General features: G+C 41.9%; 1 protein-coding gene across 3 annotated transcripts in view; it reads left to right on the forward strand.

The window, feature by feature from the left end:
* The window catches only part of MARCHF11 (membrane associated ring-CH-type finger 11), a 167,212-nt gene that overhangs the window by 24,509 nt on the left and 122,646 nt on the right, over positions 1-20,057 (forward strand). For 2 of the 3 annotated variants that reach the window (XM_082453826.1, XM_082453828.1), the window contains exons 1-2: positions 14,922-15,485; positions 16,639-16,794. In XM_082453826.1, the coding sequence (XP_082309952.1) occupies positions 14,973-15,485; positions 16,639-16,794 (669 nt within the window). In that variant the 5' untranslated portion in view covers positions 14,922-14,972. Of the gene's footprint in view, positions 1-14,921; positions 15,486-16,638; positions 16,795-20,057 lie in introns of those variants that run through there. The other variant, XM_082453827.1, reaches the window with a different exon arrangement.

The raw sequence follows: 20,057 nt of genomic DNA on the forward strand, positions 1-20,057 counted from the left end.
GAAAGAAATCCTGAACTGCTGAACAATCATCGACAGGAAGACATTGGAACTCACCAAAAAAGACACCCCACAACCAAAGACAAAGGAGAAGATGCAATGAGGCGATCGGTCAAATAACTGCTGGGTGGGTGACTCACAAACTGGAGAACAATTATACCACAGAAGTCCACTCACTGGACTGAAGGTTCTGAGCCCCACGTCAGGCTTCCCAACCTGGGTGTCTGGCAATGGGAGGAGGAATTTCCAGAGAATTAGACTTTGAAGACTAGCAGCATTTGATTGCAGGACTTCCACAGGACTGGGGGAAACAGAGACTCCATTCCTAGAGGGCACACACAAAGTAGTGTGTGCATCAGGACACAGGGGGAAGGAGAAGTGACCCCATAGGAGACTGAACCAGACCCATCTGCTAGTGTTGGTGGGTATCCTGCAGAGGCGGGGGGTGGCTGTGGCTCACTGCAGGGACAAGGACACTGGCAGCAGAAATTCTAGGAAGTACTCCTTGGCGTGAGCCCTCCCAGAGTCCAACATTAGCCCCACCAAACAGCCTGTAGCCTCCAGTGCTGGGTCACCTCAGGCCAAAAAACCAACAGGGAGTGAACTCAGCCCCACCCATCAGCAGACAAGCAGATAAAAGTTTTAGTGAGCCCTGCCCACGAGAGCAACACCCAGCTCTACCCACCACCAGTCTCTCCCATCAGGAAGCTTGCACAAGCCTCTTAGATAGACTCATCCACCAGAGGGCAGAGAGCAGAAGAAAGAAGAACTACAATCCTGCAGCCTGTAGAACAAAAACTACATTCACAGAAAGGTAGACAAAATAAAAAGGCAGAGGACTATGTACCAGATGAAGGAACAAGGTAAAACCCTAAAAAAACCAGTTAAATGAAGTGGAGATAGGCAACCTTCCAGAAAAAGAATTCAGAATAATGATAGTGAAGATGATCCAGGACCTCGGAAAAAGAATGGAGGCAAAGATCGAGAAGAAAAGTTTAACAAAGACCTAGAAGAATTAAAGAACAAAACAACAGAGATGAACAAAACAGAAATGAACAATACAATAACTGAAATGAAAAATACACTAGAAGGAATCAATAGCAGAACAACAATAAATGAGGCAGAAGAACAGATAAGTGACCTGGAAGATAGAATGGTGGAATTCACTGCTGCGGAACAGAATAAAGAAAAAAGAATGAAAAGAAATGAAGACAGCCTAAGAGACCTCTGGGACAACATTAAACGAACCAACATTCACATATAGGGGTCCCAGAAGGAGAAGAGAGAGAGAAAGTACCCAAGAAAATATTTGAAGAGATTATAGTTGAAAACTACCCTAACAGGGGAAAGGAAATAGCCACCCAAGTCCAGGAAGTGCAGAGAGTCCCAGGTAGGATAAACCCAAGGAGAAACATGCCGAGACACATAGGAATCAAATTAACAAAAATTAAAGATAAAGAAAAATTATTAAAAGCAACAAGGGACAAACGACAAATAACATACAAGGGAACTCCCATAAGATTAACAGCTGATTTCTCAGCAGAAACTCTACAGGCCAGAAGGGAGTGGCATGATATATTTAAAGTGATGAAAAGGAAGAAACTACAACCAAGATGACTCTTGCTGGCAAGGATCTCATGCAGATTCGATGGAGAAATCAAAAGCTTTACAGATAAGCAAAAGCTAAGAGAATTCAGCACCACCAAACCAGCTCTACAACAAATGCTAAAGGAACTTTTCTAAGTGGGAAACACAAGAGAAGAAAAAGACCTACAAAAACAAACCCAAAACAATTAAGAAAATGGTCATAGGAACATACATATTGATAATTACCTTAAATGTGAATGGATTAAATGCTCCAACCAAAAGACACAGGCTTGCTGAATGGATACAAAAACAATACCTATATATATGCTGTTCTACAAGAGACCCACTTCAGACCTAGGGACACATACAGACTGAAAGTGAGGGGATGGAAAAAGATATTCCATGTAAAAGGAAATCAAAAGAAAGTTGGAGTAGCAATACTCATATTAGATATAATAGACTTTAAAATAAAGAATGTTATAAGAGACAAAGAAGGACACTACATAATGATCAAGGGATCAATCCAAGAAGAAGATATAACAATTATAAATATATATGCACCCAACATAGGAGCACCTCAATATATAAGGCAACTGCTAACAGCTATAAAAGAGGAAATTGACAGTAATAAAATAATAGTGGTGGACTTTAACACCTCATTTACACCAATGGACAGATCATCCAGAGAGAAAATTAATAAGGAAACACAAGCCTTAAATGACACAATAGACCAGATAGATTTAATTGATATTTATAGGACATTCCATCAGAAAACAGCAGATTCCACTTTCTTCTCAAGTGCACATGGAACATTCTCCAGGATAGGTCACATCTTGGGTCACGAATCAAGCCTCAGTAAATTTAAGAAAACTGAAATTATATCAAGCATCTTTTCCGACCACAACGCTATGAGATTAGAAATCAATTACAGGGGAAAAAAAGGTAAAAAAACACAAACACGTGGAGGCTAAACAATACATTACTAAATAACCAAGACATCACTGAAGAAATCAAAGAGGAAATCAAAAAATACCTAGAGACAAATGACGATGAAAAGACGACGATCCAAAACCTATGGGATGCAGCAAAAGCAGTTCTAAGAGAGAAGTTTACAGCAAAACAGTCTTGCCTCAAGAAACAAGAAAAATCTCAAATAAACAATCTAACCTTACACCTAAAGGAACTAGAGAAAGAAGGACAAACAAAACCCAAAGTTAGTAGAAGGAAAGAAATCATAAGATCAGAGCAGAAATAAATGAAATAGAAACAAAGGAAACAATAGCAAAGATCAATAAAACTAAAAGCTGGTTCTTTGAGAAGATAAACCAAATTGACAAACCATTAGCCAGACTCATCAAGAAAAAGAGGGAGAGGACTCAAATCAATAAAATTAGAAATGAAAAAGGAGAAGTTACAATGGACACTCAGAAATACAAAGCATCCTAAGAGACTACTACAAAAAATTCTATGCCAATAAAATGGACAACCTGGAAGAAATGGACAAATTCTTAGAAAGGTATAACCTTCAAAGAGTGAACCAGGAAGAAATAGAAAATATGAACAGACCAATCACAAGGAATGAAATTGAAACTGGGATTAAAAATCTTCCAACAAACAAAAGTCCAGGACCAGATGGGTTCACAGATGAACTCTATCAAACATTTAGAGAAGAGCTAACACCCATCCTTCTCAAACTCTTCCAAAAAATTGCAGAGGAAGGAACACTCCCAAACTCATTCTACGAGACCACCATCATCCTGATAACAAAACCAGACAAAGATACTACAAAAAAAAGAAAATTACAGACCAATATCACTGATGAATATAGATGTAAAAATCCTCAACAAACTACTAGCCAACAGAATCCAACAACACATTAAAAGGATCATACACCGTGATAAAGTGGGATTTATCCCAGGGATGCAAGGATTCTTCAGTATACGCAAATCAATCAATGTGATACACCACATTAACAAATTGAAGAATAGAAACCATATGATCATCTAAATAGATGCAGAAAAAGCTTTTGACAAAATTCAACGCCCATTTAGGATAAAAACTCTCCAGAAAGTGGGCATAGAGGGAACCTACCTCAACCTAATAAAGGCCATATATGACAAACCCACAGCAAACATCATTCTCAATGGTGAAAAACTGAAAGCATTTCCTCTAAGATCAGGAACAAGACAAGGATGTCGACTCTCACCACTATTATTCAACATAGTTTCGGAAGTGCTAGCCACAGCAATCAGAGAAGAAAAAGAAAAAAAAGGAATCCAAATTTGAAAAGAAGAAGTAAAACTGTCACTGTTTGCAGATGACATGATACCATACATAGATAATCCTAAAGATGTCACCACAAAACTACTCGAGCTAATCAATGAATTTGGTAAAGTTGCAGGATACAAAATTAATAAACAGCAATCTCTTGCAGTCCCATACACTAACAACAAAAGACCAGAAAGAAAATTAAGGAAACAATGTCCTTCACCATTGCAACAAAAAGAATAAAATACCTAGGAATAAACCTACCTAAGGAGGTAAAAAACCTGTACTCAGAAAACTGTAAGACACTGATGAAAGAAATCAAAGATGACAAAAACAGATGGAGTATACCACGTTCTTGGATTGCAAGAGTCAATATTGTGAAAATTACTTTACTCCCCAAAGCAATCTACACATTCAATGCAATCCCTATCAAGTTACCAATGACATTTTTTACAGAACTAGAACAAAAAATTTTAAAATTTATATGGAAACACAAAAGACCCCAAATAGCCAAAGCAATCTTGAGGGGAAAAAAACGGAGCTGGAGGAATTAGACTCCCTGACTTCAGACTATACTACAAAGCTACAGTAATCAAGACAAGATGGTACTGGCACAAAAACAGAAATATAGATCGATGGAACAGGATAGAAAGCGCAGAGATAAACCCACACACCTATGGTCAACTAATCTATGACAAGGGAGGCAAGGATATACAATGGAGAAAAGACAGTCTCTTCAGTATGTGGTGCTAGGAAAACTCGACAGTTACGTGTAAAAGAATGAAATTAGAACACTCCCTAACACCATACACAAAAATAAACTCAAAATGGATTAGCAACCTAAATATAAGACCGGATACTATAAAACTCTTAGAGGAAAACACAGGAAGCACACCCTTTGACATAAATCACAGCAAGATCTTTTTTGGCCCACCTCCTAGAGAAATGGAAATAAAAACAAAAATAAACAAATAGGACCTAATGAAACTTCAAAGCTTTTGCACAGCAAAGGAAACCATAAACAAGACAAAAAGACAACCCTCAGAATGGGAGAAAATATTTGCAAATGAAGCAACTGACAAAGGATTAATCTCCAAAATATATAAACCACTCATGCAGCTCAATATTAAAAAAAACAAACAACCCAATCCAACAATGAGCAGAAGAGCTAAGTAGACATTTCTCCAAAGAAGACATACAGATGGCCAAGAGGCACATGAAAAGCTGCTCAGCATCACTTATTATTAGAGAAATGCAAATCAAAACTACAATGAGGTATCACCTCATACCGGTGAGAATGGGCATCATCAGAAAATCTACAAACAACAAATGCTGGAGAGGGTGTGGAGAAAGGGGACCCTCTTGCACTGTTGGTGGGAATGTAAATTGATACAGCCACTATGGAGAACAGTATGGAGGTTCCTTAAAAAACTAAAAATAGCACTACCATATGACCCAGCAATCCCACTACTGGGCATATACCCAGAGAAAACCAAAATTCAAAAAGACACATGCACCCCAATGCTCATTGCAGCACTATTTACAATAGCCAGGTCATGGAAGCAACCTAAGTGTCCATTGTCAGGTGAATGGATAAAGAAGATGTGGCACATATATACAATGGAATATTACTCAGCCATAAAAAGGAACGAAATTGAGTCATTTGAAGAGACGTGGATGGATCTAGAGACTGTCATACAGAGTGAAGTAAATCAGAAAGATAAAAATAAATATCGTATATTATCGCATATATGTGGAATCTAGAAAAACGGTACAGATGAACTGGTTTGCAAGGCAGAAATAGAGACACAGATGTAGAGAACAAACGTATGGACACCAAGGAGGGAAAGTGGGGGTGGTGGTGGTGTGATGAACTGGGAGGTAGGGATTGACATATATACACTAATATGTTTAAAATAGATAACTAATAAGAACCTGCTGTATAAAAAAATTAAATTAAATTAAAAAAGAAAAATATCTTGCCGTTTGCAACAACATGGATGAACCTTGTGAGCATTTGTTAAATGAGAAAAAAAAGAATAATGTATGATCTTACTTATACACAGAATGTAAAACAGTTGAACTTACAAAAACAGAGGGTAGAGGAATGATTTAAAAACTGAGTTTTTTTCAAACTGGTGAAGCTACGTTGATGATCTTAGCCACCTCTTGTAGCACAAGTTTCTTTTCGGGTCTGTAATAAATTCGATGACACAGAAGGCAAATAACTGTGTGGTAAAGGGTGCAGGCGTGGGAGCCAGAGTGCCCAGTTGTGAAGGCAGCCTCTTGTCTCTCACAATTCAGCTGCCTGAATCGTCACAACTCATTTTCCTTGGCCTCACTTTCCTCATCAGTGTAACGCGGGTAATAGTACCTGCTTCACAGACTGTGGCTGAGGATTGAACAAATTAACACATGTGAAGTGCTTGGACCAGTGTCTGACCCAGTAAATGATCAACCAATTTTAGTTATCACTGGTAAGTGCAAAAGAATTGTTCACGTAATTGGAGGCTCATTCATTTTTAACATAAATCTTCTTTAAAAGTGTTACAAAAACTTCATTTTTCTCTTGTTCATCATATTAAACTTTTTTGAATACCCATTACATACCAATGCATTTGTACTAAGCGCTGGGGACAAACTATAAATTTTATATGTATATAAATGATCTGGCCTCAAATAACTTGCCGTCTGCTGGTGGAGTAAGGGGAGGGCGCTGGTAGCACGTGCTCACAAGGGCGCAGTGCGATTGAATACGGGCACAGCCCAGGGTTGGGGGTGGAGGGAGGCCCAGAGGGCTGCCCAGAGAAGGATAAGGGAACTTTCTAATCTGGATATTTTAAGTGGTAAAAATTTGCAATTAACCATGTTGAAAGGGGGTCTTATGAACACATGTCTCATCATGCTTACAGATTAATCAACATACATGCCCAGGTGTAAATGTTTCTCGGATATTTGCACCCTTCATTAAAATAACCAGTGATTGTGCAAGTCTAAAAGGCAGACAGACCTCCAGTGGCTTACTACACTGCCTATAGAGCTGTTTGCTTTTAAATAAACACTTAAACTGCGGAGGTTTAAAAATCACTGGATCTGCTTCTTCAAGAGGGCTGGATTATTAGCTGTTGTTTCCTGAAGCTGCTATTCTGCTTACATTTCTAAGTTTGTTATTTGTAATTTGCTGTGGACAGAGAAATTAGGTAAGCATGTTTATTAGGATTATATTTAAAATCAAATATAACAGATTTAGTAGTCTCACCTGACAGGAAAGTGGAAGCATTTGTAAATGGATTTTTATGCGGTAGTGTGGGGGGTGGACTGTAGTGGTTTTTGGAGGCTGATTTGCTTATTTCCTGGTCCTTAGGTGGCTCTGGTTGCATTTGATGGGATAGTGACTTCTTGGTGATTAAATGATCTAAATTCTACTTATAGTGACATTTTTCTAACAGAAGGTGTGCCTCTCTTCTAGTATTTCAGTATGTAGTAGGTTCACTTTTATCCTACTTGTCACCATCTTCATTTTTTATGAGCTCGAATCATATCCTCTCTCATCCTTCCTTGTCTCTATAGTCTTCACACTTAAGTCTAAGGTCCACAGCAGTTTCTCTAACCTATTGAGTTAGTTGCTGAGATGGATCATACCTGGCGCACTCCTATCTAGCCTTCAGAGCCCAGCTCAAATACCCACTCTGAGAAATTTTTTCTTAGGATGAATCATCTTTCTCATGCAGAATTGTTTATGTCTGTACTTCCATAACACTGTTAATCCTTCTACTGTAACTCTTAATGTATGTAACATGTTTATATCTATGTGCCTATCTTCTTAGTTGGACTAGGGCTTTTTTGAGGTCAGGTCCATCAATCTCTCAAAGTGCATTACCAAAAATTGTCACTTGCTGATTATTGATTGCACAAAAAGATGGTGTTTTATGGCTTGCACTCATTTTCTTTTTGATGATACCCGTCATTTGTGAGATACCCTACCCAGTCATCCACTCATCCTCCCACCACACAGACATGTGGTCACGCGCGCGTGCACGCACACACACACACCCGTATGTTGAACTCATGCTTATAATATCAAAGGTTATTTTTCTTTAATTGTACTGTTAGGTCCACTTATTTAAAACTTCCTGCATTTAAGAAGCCTTGCTATAGCTGCAGTTTATAACTCTCGATTTCGCATTTCTGTATCTTTTGGAGTGCAGTTTGACGTTGTTGGCTTAGCTGGGAGGGGCTAAGTTCAGGAGTTCAGCTGGGCAGGAGGAAGGAGCTGACAAGTACTGTAAATTGTATGCACTAGATGTCAAATTCCACAATGTGGGGAGAGTTGGCATCTAGTTGTATCTGTCAAGCAGTCATTCCCCTGAAAGCAACATTGCTCTTCGAGGAGTTGCTGTTTACCCATAACCATGTAATTCTGTTGAAGATGACTTCAGTGACTGGTCAGCCGCTCATCTTCCAGACTGAGTCACTCATGGTCCTTTCCCGAAAACTTTAAAGTCTGGAAAAGGGGTGGATTGAGGTAGAATTGGGGATGGGGTATGGAATTTGTGACCTGGTGTAGGTGTGGAGTTGCCTCCTCTTCTTGTCTGAACAAGGACTTTTCTAAGACAGAGGGAAACAGACCAGTGATCCTAATCTAGGCAGAGGCCCTGTGGAAAAAGTAGAGACCCCAGGATTCTACGGGCAGAGAAACCAGGGTTGAGACCAGGACCCCACTGGAGCCAAGCTCTGGCATAGCATCCTTGCATGTTTCCTGCTTCATTTCCACTCTTCTCAGATTGGTGGTGAAACTGATCACATCCTAGGTGAGTGAGATAAGTATCCTAAGGAAGAGTGGGCAGGGGAAGGGAGAAGAGAAAGGACACCCGGGTGTTTCACTGTACTTATTAACCTCAGATTGATCCTGACGGACTCTGAATCCTTTACCCATACAACGGTTTGTCTTTGTCTAGCAAGTTCTCTGTCTAGTATATAAACTAATTTACTGCACTTCATCCAAACATCATGGAAGCATAGCTATCTTTGAGTTGTTATTTGTGCAGAACTCTATCAGTAACTTTTAACAAGTAAATAGTAGTTCTTTTGAATTAAGATTTCTGTTAATATTTACTTAGTGCACGTTTATTGAGCTGCCACTAATGTCAGCCATCAGAGTATATGAAGATAAAAGGTTCATTTAAACAGTTAGGCTCAAACTCCAAGTAGCTTACAATCTAGCACAAGAGGAAAAAAAAAAAACACAAAAAAACCCAGATAAGTGCATAACAAACCACAAGGCAAGGTATAATATAATAGAGGTCATAAAAATCATATTTAATAGGTGAGTTTGGTAGAAAAATAGATGATTTTCAGTTGAGGGGAATCAGGGCTAGCTTTATTCAAGATCCTTGTAAAGCTTGGGTGGTCCTGTCAGGTCCTGCTGATTCAACTGCATTCCAGATGTCAGTCAGGTCTAGGATTTCCAGTGTACACAGTGATTCAACATATTTCCATGTTTTCAATCTGTCAGGTAAAAAGCCCTTCTACATTTCCAGGTTTCAAGGTAGGGAGACCAGGGGAGAAAGGGAGACCAAGGGAGACCAAGGGAGACCAAAGTAGGGACAGGGAACAGTGGAGAGATACAAGAGGCAAAGATAGAAAAATGGAAGGAGAGTATGGTATCAAATTCTACAGGTAGAATTGACAAATGTTAGAACGCAGTGTAGTATAAAATCAAAAGAGGAGCATGATTCACGATCAATGAAATTGGTCAGAGATGGAGCCATCCATCCACACTCCTTCACTTTCCCTTAAGACCAACGGTGTGCGTTTTCGAATTCCTGATATCTTCATTGAACGTGAGGATCAAGGTCAACCAAGACTTTGACTTCACATACATGGTAGCAAATGACAAATTACGCAGCAAATATAAATTACTAAGGGAAAGAATATTTTTAGGTAATTTGGTTAAGCAATGAAAAAAAATGGCATCACTTGGAGTGCACCAAAATGCTGTGACTACATCCTTCCTTGTCCTACAGATTGCATTCCCACCTGGAAACTATGGTTTAACAAGCTGCACAGTGCCTTAAACACAGAAGCTGATTAATAATTACCTGCTTGATTGCTTGAATTCTTCATATAATTGTTCTCTAAGTATTGGCCCAGCACTACTCTGACCAGGCACAGTTCTAGGCACAGTAAGGACAGAGCAGTGAACAAAATAGTCTCCAGTGGAGCCAGTGTTCCAGTGGAAGACATTAGATGAGAAAGAAAAAAGCAAAAGAAATGCACACAATATGTAAATATCAATATATAATGTTGAATAGTAAATTGATATGAAAAAGAGTAAAACTGGGCAAAGGTTAGAGTTCAAAAAAATGGGAGTGGAGGATTCTATTTCAGTTAGGAAGGTTGAGGAAGGTCTTTTTGATGAAGTGTCTCTGAGCAAGATCTGAGGGGAGTGAGGGAGTGAGCCATGATAACTGGAGGAGTGAGGAGGGAATGTACTTGGGGAGCAGCAAGGAAGTCAGTGGGGTAGGAATGAATAATAGGGACCGGGAGAGGGTGGCAAAGAGGATATGGAGATTGATGTCTTCAGAGATGTAGCCAGGAGCTAGACTGAGCATTGGTAGGGCGTGCTAAGATTTTTGACATTGCACCAAGTGTGTTGGGGAGCCATTGTTGGGTACCAAGCAGTGGGATGACATGACTGGATTTACATTTGAATAGGATTATCCAGGCTGCTGTCGAGGACAGATTCAAGAATAAGAAGCAGGGTGACAGCAGGCTATTTTGATGATCCTGGTGCATCACGTTGGTCTGAACTGGGATGGCGGGGGTGGAGGTGAAATATAGTAGTGAAATTTGAAGTATATTTTGAAAGTACATGCAAAATAATTTTGTGATACACTGAATATATGATGGGAACAATTAAAGTCAAGGGATGACTCCAAGGCTGAAGTAACTGGATGAGTGAACAACTGGTTTACTGGCATGATGAAGACTGGGAAATGAGCAGGTTTGAGAGTGTTGTTTGCTTTTGGACTGGGTTAGTTTAGAATAGCTCTTAGGTATCTAAGCAGAGCAGTCATAGAGGCGACTTGACACAGAAGGCTGGAATTCAATCAAGAGGTTAGAATAGGAGATATAAATTGTGGACTTTTCTGTACATGGCATTGGGCTGACACTGCTTCGTTTCTGGTGTACGACAAAGCTATACTCTGCACCAAGTACTCGCAATCCACAGATCACACTTCACTGTCCTCTTTAAAAATTACCCTCCCACTCACACAACATAACCTTATTGCTCTATAACATACTTGGAGTTCTCAAGTTCTTTTCTCTCAGATATTTGAAGACAGTTGAGAATTCTCTGTTCTGTACTCAGTGACCACAGAGACAAATAAATGCACCTCAAAGGTGCCAAGTGCAAAATTTTGGAACATCTCTAAAAGCTAAACTTAAAAAGAATTGAAAGACCATTTTTTAATTTTAATTTTTTATTGAAACTATACTTGGTTTACAAAGTTTCAGGTGTACAGCAAAGTGATTCAGATATATATATGTATATATATGTATATATACATTCTTTTTCAGATTCTTTTCCATTATTACAAGATAATTGAATATAGTTCCCTGTGCTATACAATAGGTCCTTGTTGTTTATCTATTTTATATATAGTACTTTGTATCTGTTAATCCTAAACTCCAAATTTATCCCTTCCTACTCCCCCCACCCCCTTCCCTTTTGGTAACCATAAGTTTGTTTTCTATGTCTGTGAGTCTATTTCTGTTTTGGAAATAAACTCATTTGTATCTTTTTTTTTTAAGATTCCACATGTAAGTGATGTCATATAATATTTGTCTCTGTCTGACCTACTTCACTTAGTATGATAATCTCTAGGTTCATCTGAAAGGCAATTTTAAAGAGCTCTTCAGGCTAACTCTCCTATTGGAGGACACATCAAGGTCATCACACCTAAGATAGCTTCAAAGTCATTCTGAAACAACTCTGACCTAGTGTAGCCTGGATTGTTTTCTACCTAATATCCCTGAGGTGACTTCAGGGGACTCCTTCAGGACATGGTCACTTGGGAAGTTCAAGGAGAATATCCTACAGATATCCATGAATATCACCAAATAAATTTTTGGGACATACTTGCCTGGGACCCTCCCACCTCCCCTCCATCCTTGGATTCAACTCAAGAGATTCCTGGTGTCTAAAGAGTTTGCATGTTCATAATGAAAGACCTCTTTTGGTAAAGGGTATATTTAACTCTCTGCATGTATGGGTGCGTGGGTAGGGAGAAACATGAGAATGGAGACTTTTCAAGCATTTGTTGTATTTATATCTTTCTCTTCATTTATATAGGTTGAAGCAGGTTGGATGTGCCTTTCACTATTTGCTCAAATTGATAGAATTGCCTCTCCCTTCATCCATTTTTTAATTGGTGGATCCATGTTGGCTATTGGATAGCTGTCAGCGGCTGTGGGTGCCCTGTTTTTCTTTATGCGATGTCTGTGTCTCTCTAGCAGCTCTTCTACTTGGGTCCCAGCAGCTGAGAGTGGTTCATCCTTTTTGTGTTCCCCATTGTTCTATATTTTTATGGCAGAGGACGCAATCAAAGTTACAAAGGTATTTTTCCTTGATCCATTGAAGACTCACTGAGTTAACTGAAGATCATGAACAAGTTTCCCTTTTTCATGGAAAGGTCATCTTTGGAGGTCACAGATGCTAGGAAATAATGTTTTTATGTGGCTACTCACCATATCAAGGAAGGTTAATTTTCTCTTACCGGAGTTATTTTCCAACAATCAACTGAGAGGATACATCTAGCATTGTGGCCGTCTCTTCTTCCATCCATGTTACTTTGCTGCCTGAGTCACTGTGCATTGTTTATCCAGAACCCACAGCTTTTATGTTGTCCTTCAAATAATAATGTACTTTATCATACTTGGTAGAAATGTATTAGTCATAAATTGAATTTAGACACCGTTTAATTTAAGAATTTAGAATCAAGGCTTATGATTATCTTATGACTGTGGCAATACACAATCTTGTGCAATGTCATTTTGACAGGTGAAGACTGAAAATGAAAGCATTATCTACAACCACATTTCTTCAGTGTGATAAGTTCCTAGGGCATTCAGGGATTATTATTTTTAACAAAACGTGCTTGCTGCTTGCCATTCTGCCACCAAAAATAAGCCGGTCTGAGGGGGCTAAGTGTTAGAGGACATTTCTGGGAACTATTTCATCTGGGACCATTTGTAACAAAGCATTCTTGACTTTTTTTACTACCTCCGTCTCTGCTTTCCAACCAGACCAATTTCTGTCAAAAGAGCTGGACCTTTTTTTTTTTTTTAAAGCAAATATACTTCTTACTGCCAAAATGTATACTGGAAAAATTAACTTAAGCTGGTAGTTTATCTTAACCATTTAAGAACATCTAACTATTAATGGGAGTCAGTGCCACCAAACACACCATGTATTACATATTGTTTTAGGAGGCAGGAGAGAGAATTGGGGGGAAAACAAAATCATTCAGTGTTTGGGCCGGAAAATCTGCAGTCAGGGAGCTCAGAAGTTCTGTGTTAATAGTTCTGTGACCTTGAACAAGTTACTTTGCCTATCTGATCCCGGCTCTTCAGCTATGAAATGCAGCCAAAAATGACTGCCGGAAGAGCAAGTCGGTTGCGTCAAAGACATCAAAGGGTTACACTAGTGAAAATCACCAAGGCTTTGACTAGACACATTGCACTATATATAAATCTATTGCTTTATGCGTTTACACGGTTCGAATTTAGAAACTACTGCCTGTGCACTGTTTTCCGTCTAGTTTCCTGCAGGTAAGGTAGTTTATTTTCAGAAAAGAATTGAGGGCACCGTTGCCCTGCCGGAAGATAAGTCCCAGAGAGGTTCTGCGGAGGGGAGTTAACTATAGAGAAACCAGCTGGCTTCGGGGTGCACACAACCGAAATCCACGGTTGCAGCAACTTCTGCACGAGAGGTGTCCTTTGAGTCCTTTTTCCTACGGCAAGGGTGGAAGAGCCCGCCCGCCACAGAACGTGGCACCAGGGTTCACTAGGAGGAACCACTGCAGGTAACGATATTCACAAAGTCACCAGAACACTTTCAAATAAACCCAGATCCTCCCTGCAGGAGGGAGAGGGCGAGGAGGGCAGAGGGAGGATGCAGGTTCCAGAGGCGTCGGTTCTGGGGGCTCTGGAGGGGCAGTGAGAGTGCCCTTGCGGGAGAGGGCGCACAGGGCTGGAAGCGGTCTCCTGGCAGCGTCCGTGCGTCCTCGGGGCCCACGCGCCCTTGCCCTCGCCCTCGCCCCCCGCTTAGCCGGCTCGGGCGCGCCCGCGGCGTCAGTCTCGCGAGCCCCTACGCCCTCGCGAGCCTCGCGTTCGGTCATCGCGGCCCCTTCCAGCCCGGCGCCGCGGCATCCCGCTCGCCCATCCAGTAACGGCTTCTGGACCCGTGGCCTCCGACCCTTCCCACCCGCCCCGCTCACGAGAGCGGCAGCGTCGCGCGGCTTGGGGAGGGTAATCCGCCCCGGAACACACGTGAGCGGCCCCGGGGCGGCGTCGGCCGAGGCGCCTGAGGGATTTCCCCCGCGCCCCCAATGCCGGCCCGCGGTCGCCGCACCTCCCCCGGGGTTCGCGCCCGCCCCTCCACATCCCCCTTCCCGGGAACGACCCTCCGCGCCTCCACACCCACCGCCCCGCTCCAGTTCCCTCCAAACACCTCCCGCCCGGCGCATCCCCTCCGCTGCGCCGCTCCTCGCCCCTCCCCCGGTTTCCCTGGCCCCCGCCCTCGGCCCCCCGCCCCCCAGCGGCCCGGCTCTCACGCGCCGCGGAATTCGGCACCGCCTCCTTCAGAGCCGAGCCCGCGGCTCCGCGGAGCAGCCGCCGCCGCCGCCGCCGCCGCCGCCGCCGCCGCCGGGCCCTCCGCGTCCCCTCCCCGTCCCGCCCCTCGGCCCCCGGCGCCCCGGACCCCGTCCCCACCCTCCTCCCGCCCCGCTTCGCTCCCTCCTTCCTTCCTCCCCCTCCTTTCCCCCGTCGCCTGCAGCCCGAGCCGGGCGCGCTAGCCGGGCTGGCAGGAGGGCGGCGGCGGCGGCCCCACCACCATGAGCTTTGAGGGCGGCCCCAGCGGCAGTCGGCGCCGCGGGGAGGAGAGCGGGGACGCCGAGCCGCCCCCGCCGCCGCCGCCGCCGCCAGGAGAGCCAGCCTCGGCCCCCGCGCCTCCGCGCTACCTGCCACCGCTGCCCGCGCCGCCCGCGTCCCCCGAGCGCCCCGCGGCGCCCGACGAGCCGCCAGCGGAGGTGGCCCCGCGGCGCAGCGGCGCGGAGGAGCTGCCGCCGGCAGGGCAGGAGGTGGCCGCGGCTGGCGACTCCGGGGCAGGTCCGAGGCGCCTTCCGGACACGACGGTCCCGGAGGCGGCGGCGGGGAAGGGCGGCCCCGGGGAGCCGGAGGTCGGCGCGGGTGGGGAGGGCGAGCAGCGGGGCTCCGGCGAGCAGCCCGAGACGCGCTCGGTATGTAGCAGCCGCAGCAGCAGCAGCGGCGGCGGCGACCGGCGCTCCGGGCACCAGCACCAGCACCACCAGCCCATCTGCAAGATCTGCTTCCAGGGCGCCGAGCAGGTAAGGCCCGCGGGCCGCGGGGCAGCTGGCTGTGGGGTCCGGCAGGGCTGGGCTGGCTCCCGCTCCCGACGGCGCCCTTTCAGCACCACGGACAGCGCCCGCCTCTGGGTTCCTGGGCTGAGTGGTTGCCCGGCGGCTCCTGCGCGTTCCCTTTTCCTTTCCTGTGAAGGCAGATAAAATTGTCCCGGTGGCGAATAGTGTTTGCTTTGGGCTACACTTTATTTTTTCCACCTGGTTTTGCAGTTGCACATTCCTCAGGTGTTTTAGTGTTAATGCCATAAGTATCTCTTGTGTGAATTCCTTGATGGATCTGGTTTATAGAGACAAACCTATATTCCTTTTCTACAGGTGTATCGTGAGGCAGATAGTCTTAGAGGACAAACAGGGGGTGAGTCATGTCAAACCCAAAAAGGGCAGGGTCTTTCCTTATTGCCCATTTTGGGGACTCAATATCACTGAGGTGAAAAGCATGTTAGAGTTTTCATAAGGGAACTAAAACTGTACTTTGACCTTGTGAAAGAAAGAAACACAGTTATAAAATTATAAACTCCATTAGAGGTGCATGCAAACTTACATGGGAGTAATCACAGAGACAACAGGGATAATACATCTCTCTTACAAAATGTGTGGTCTGAGAAAACATTAGGTTTAATATTTTTCAAAGTAAGGAAATTGCATAAGAATATGCAGGCTTTCAAGAATATAGTCCCCTAAGTCAATATTTATGATGCTACAGTTAGAAAAAATAAAAGCATAATGCTATTGCAAGCTACTTTCTGGGACGGCATGCATTTCTTCTTTAGCAATGATTAAGAATAACTGCAGAGGGATTGCATCTGACCGTTCACTTAAAAGTTATTAAAGAGATTTAATAGTACAGCTTTTCCCCTAGGGTATTGGGAGCTGTATCCTGCAGACATTTCATATGTTGGTAGAACATTTATGTCATAACTCTAAGTAGTATCTTTGAAATAGTTTTAAGACTTTAGTTGCATTCCCACCAGAGATATGAACATTTAATTTCATTTTCTAGGATAGAGTTTGATGCTTGTATCCTTCTGGGTAAATGACTTTGAAAGAAAAGAAAGCAAGTGTTGGATTTTTAAAATAGAGACACAATATAAATATTCATACTAAGTTGTTTTCTTTCCAGGGGGAGCTGTTAAACCCCTGCCGATGTGATGGGTCCGTTCGGTATACACATCAGCTGTGCTTGCTGAAGTGGATCAGTGAGAGGGGTTCCTGGACCTGTGAACTCTGCTGTTACAGATACCATGTCATAGCCATTAAAATGAAGCAACCTTGCCAGGTAGACATTTGTGACATTTTTTTTCCCCCTGAAATAATTTTGCTAGACATGAGAATATTTGCATATGCTACTTAAGACATTTTATGCAAATCACACTAAAACCAAGATTTAGAAATTGTAGAGATGTGCTTTGAGAAATCTGTGACATTTTTATCTGAGAAACTCAAAAGCCATTTTTATTCAAATGGTCTCCTTTATTTGTTGTTTATTGATGAAATTATACCCATCCTTGTTTCTAAAAGGGCAAGTTGGTACAAATGTCTTACACTCAGTTAACTCAATTTTATTCATTAGAAATGTTACACAAATTATTTTGTTAATTTAAGCATTGAAACCCTAAATGGGCTCCATTTACAGAAAATAGACGCACGTAAAGCAAAACTTTACTAGTCTGGAAACTTTGGTTGAACCTATTAGTTCTAATCTGAACAGTCTTTTTACTGAACCAAGCTTTCTTTTTCATATGAGTTTTTTTCACAGTTACATTTTGGCTACTTTCATTCATTGTTCTGTTCAGCTACATAGTGGATGCAGAAGTATTCCCAACAGTTACTCTCAATAATACTACTGAAATTGTATATATTCTTAAAACTTTTAGTGCATAATCACATAGTAACATAATGCCCATAACCCGACAAAAGCCCATGGAAAAATAGGCTTTTGGTTTTTTTTGGTATAGTGGAACGGATTCAGGTTCTTGGAATAGACTGGTGGGATGTAAAATAATGTTAAGAATGACATCTTAGATTAAAGCAGAATAGTGTGTAATTGATGAGATCTGACAGTGACATGGGACTGAAGTTTAGCAGACATAAAAGAGTAGGTTCAAAACACAGAGACGAAGGAGGTAATGGAAGGAAAAGGAAGAGGGACTTAAAGATAGGAGGGAAACAAAGTGATAAAGTCTAGTGTTCTCTATTTCTATTTAAATTACCAAATTTAGTTTGCATTGAGCAATAAAACAGGTGAAATTGTTAGTGATTGCAGAAGGAATCTGGATGCTGAATTAATAATTTAAATTTCATAGTTTTTAATTTGTGCAGCCTTCATACAGTTGCAATTAATTTGCATCTCTGATAGTCACCATTTAAGGCATGACTAGCAGGTATGAAATGAAAGTATGAATTTTCTCAAGCTGACCTCAGGCTTATAAATAATTTGGAAAGAAGAGGAATAACTAATTTGGATGAATGATGTTATCATGGTGAAGATAGTCACAAACCTGACATATTTTCTCAGAACTGCTAATTGATTGAACTGCTTGGTATCAATTTATTGATCCATCATAGTTCTCTTGAAAAACAGAGGGATCCTTGTCCAAATACCAGAATATGAGTAGTATAATTGAATCTGCAATCATTTTATGAATAGAGTATGTGGAGATGAGAAATGGAGAGCTTTGAGGCTCCAGTGAAAAGTCCCATGAGAAGTGCTATGGTCAGATGTTCAAGAGCTGAAATAGATTGCTAAATATTTCAAAAACTTTAACTTATGGCCACAATATATTAATTCACTTGGGCTGGTTACTTCTGAAGTAAATATAAATAGGTCCTTGATATAATTTTAAAATAGAGAAGAGACAAAGGGTTGGGGCAAACAGTACTATTTACTAATTCTAATCCTATAGCAAAATGAATTATTACTGTATTTTGCTTCATTTAAAAAAATCAATAATCATTTTAACAAAAGCAGTTCCCGAAGTGTGTATATGATATGACCAAAAAAATCAAAAGAAAACAAAAAATAACCAAAAGCCAAAAACTAACCTGGTATTACTAATACATTTAGGATTAATTTTATTATGACATATGCAAAAACTGCCATAATCTGTAGCCTGATCTGTTTGTTCCAGTGAACTGCAAAATAATATTTAGAAACAAAATTGATATGAGTATGATGATGATAGTTCAGATCATGCCTGAGAACATAACTTACCAGGACTGCATTATGTGCTTATAAAGCTCAGGACACTTAATGAACAGAAATCAGTTATAAAATCTAAAGTGTGGATTATTATACCTAGGAGTAGTTTATTCTCACATAAAATGTGACTGATTGTCTGACATTTCTGTTACTGATGACCCAGAAACTGAGCATTTACTCTGATTTTTGGTTTTCTCCCTTGCTGGTGTGAGGCTAATCAGATTTAGCATTTATCATATTCATGCTTTTACGGCATGGCAGAGATCCATTTCCTCATGGTACAGGATCAGACGGGAACCATCGTATGGCCCTCCCCTTCACTTTCCATATCCCTTTGTTCTAAGTATAGAGCCCTCCGGTAGCTGTGAGTGGGTGGTTCCCTGGATGTACAAGAGAATAATAAACATTTACCGAACACTTACTTTGTGCCAGGCACTGTTCTAAGTGCTTTACACATAGTGATACTGATATTTAGTCTTCAAAATAAACCTATGAGGTAGAGAATATTATTATCTCTATTTTATATGAAGGCAAACTGAGGAACAGAATAGTTAAATAACCTCTACTAGGTGCATATCTAGTAAAAGGCAAAGCCAGGGTTCAAAGAGTCTGGCTCCGAGGTTCATGGTCTTGGCCACTGTGCCCCCGTTGAAAAGTGTTCTTTTCAACTTCATTGTAGCCATCCTGATGTTTCTGGGTCCACCACGACTTATCCTGTGTTATGCTAAGTCAAGCAGGAACTGGTTTCAGCCTGAGTCTCTTTGAGGGTCTAGAAAGGCTTTGACTATCTATTGCTGTATAGTCAAACTACCTCATATACTTAGTGGTTTAAACAACAACCATCATTTATTATCTCTTAAGAGTCTGCGGGTTGACTGAGATCAATTGGGAGGTTCCTCTCCACATGTGGCATCATTCTGGGGCTGTGATCACTAGAGTTTTGACTGGATGGGAACATCCAAGGTGGCTCACCCATTTGACTTGCTGTTTGTGCTGGCTGTTGGTTGGAAGCTCAGTTGGGGCTGTCAGCTGGTGCCTCACTTCTCTTTCCATGTGATTTGGATGTCTCACAATGTGATGATTGGGTTCCAGGAGCATAAAAGAGGAAGTCACAGATCTCTTAAGGCCCAGCCTTGGAAGTGACATGGCTTTATGTCTGCTGCATTCCCTTGATTGAAGCAAGTCACAGGATCAACCAGATTAAAGAGAAGGAAAAATAGACTTCACCTCTGGAGTCTGCCCTTCTTTAAAGGGAGTGGACGTCTTTAATCCACAATAGGAGATAGCTTCTAAAATGGCACTATCTACCTACTCTGGTCTTTACATTTGGTCCTCATCAG

The sequence above is a fragment of the Balaenoptera physalus genome (genome assembly GCF_965194825.1).
Source record: "Balaenoptera physalus genome assembly, chromosome: 3".
NCBI lineage: Eukaryota > Metazoa > Chordata > Mammalia > Artiodactyla > Balaenopteridae > Balaenoptera > Balaenoptera physalus.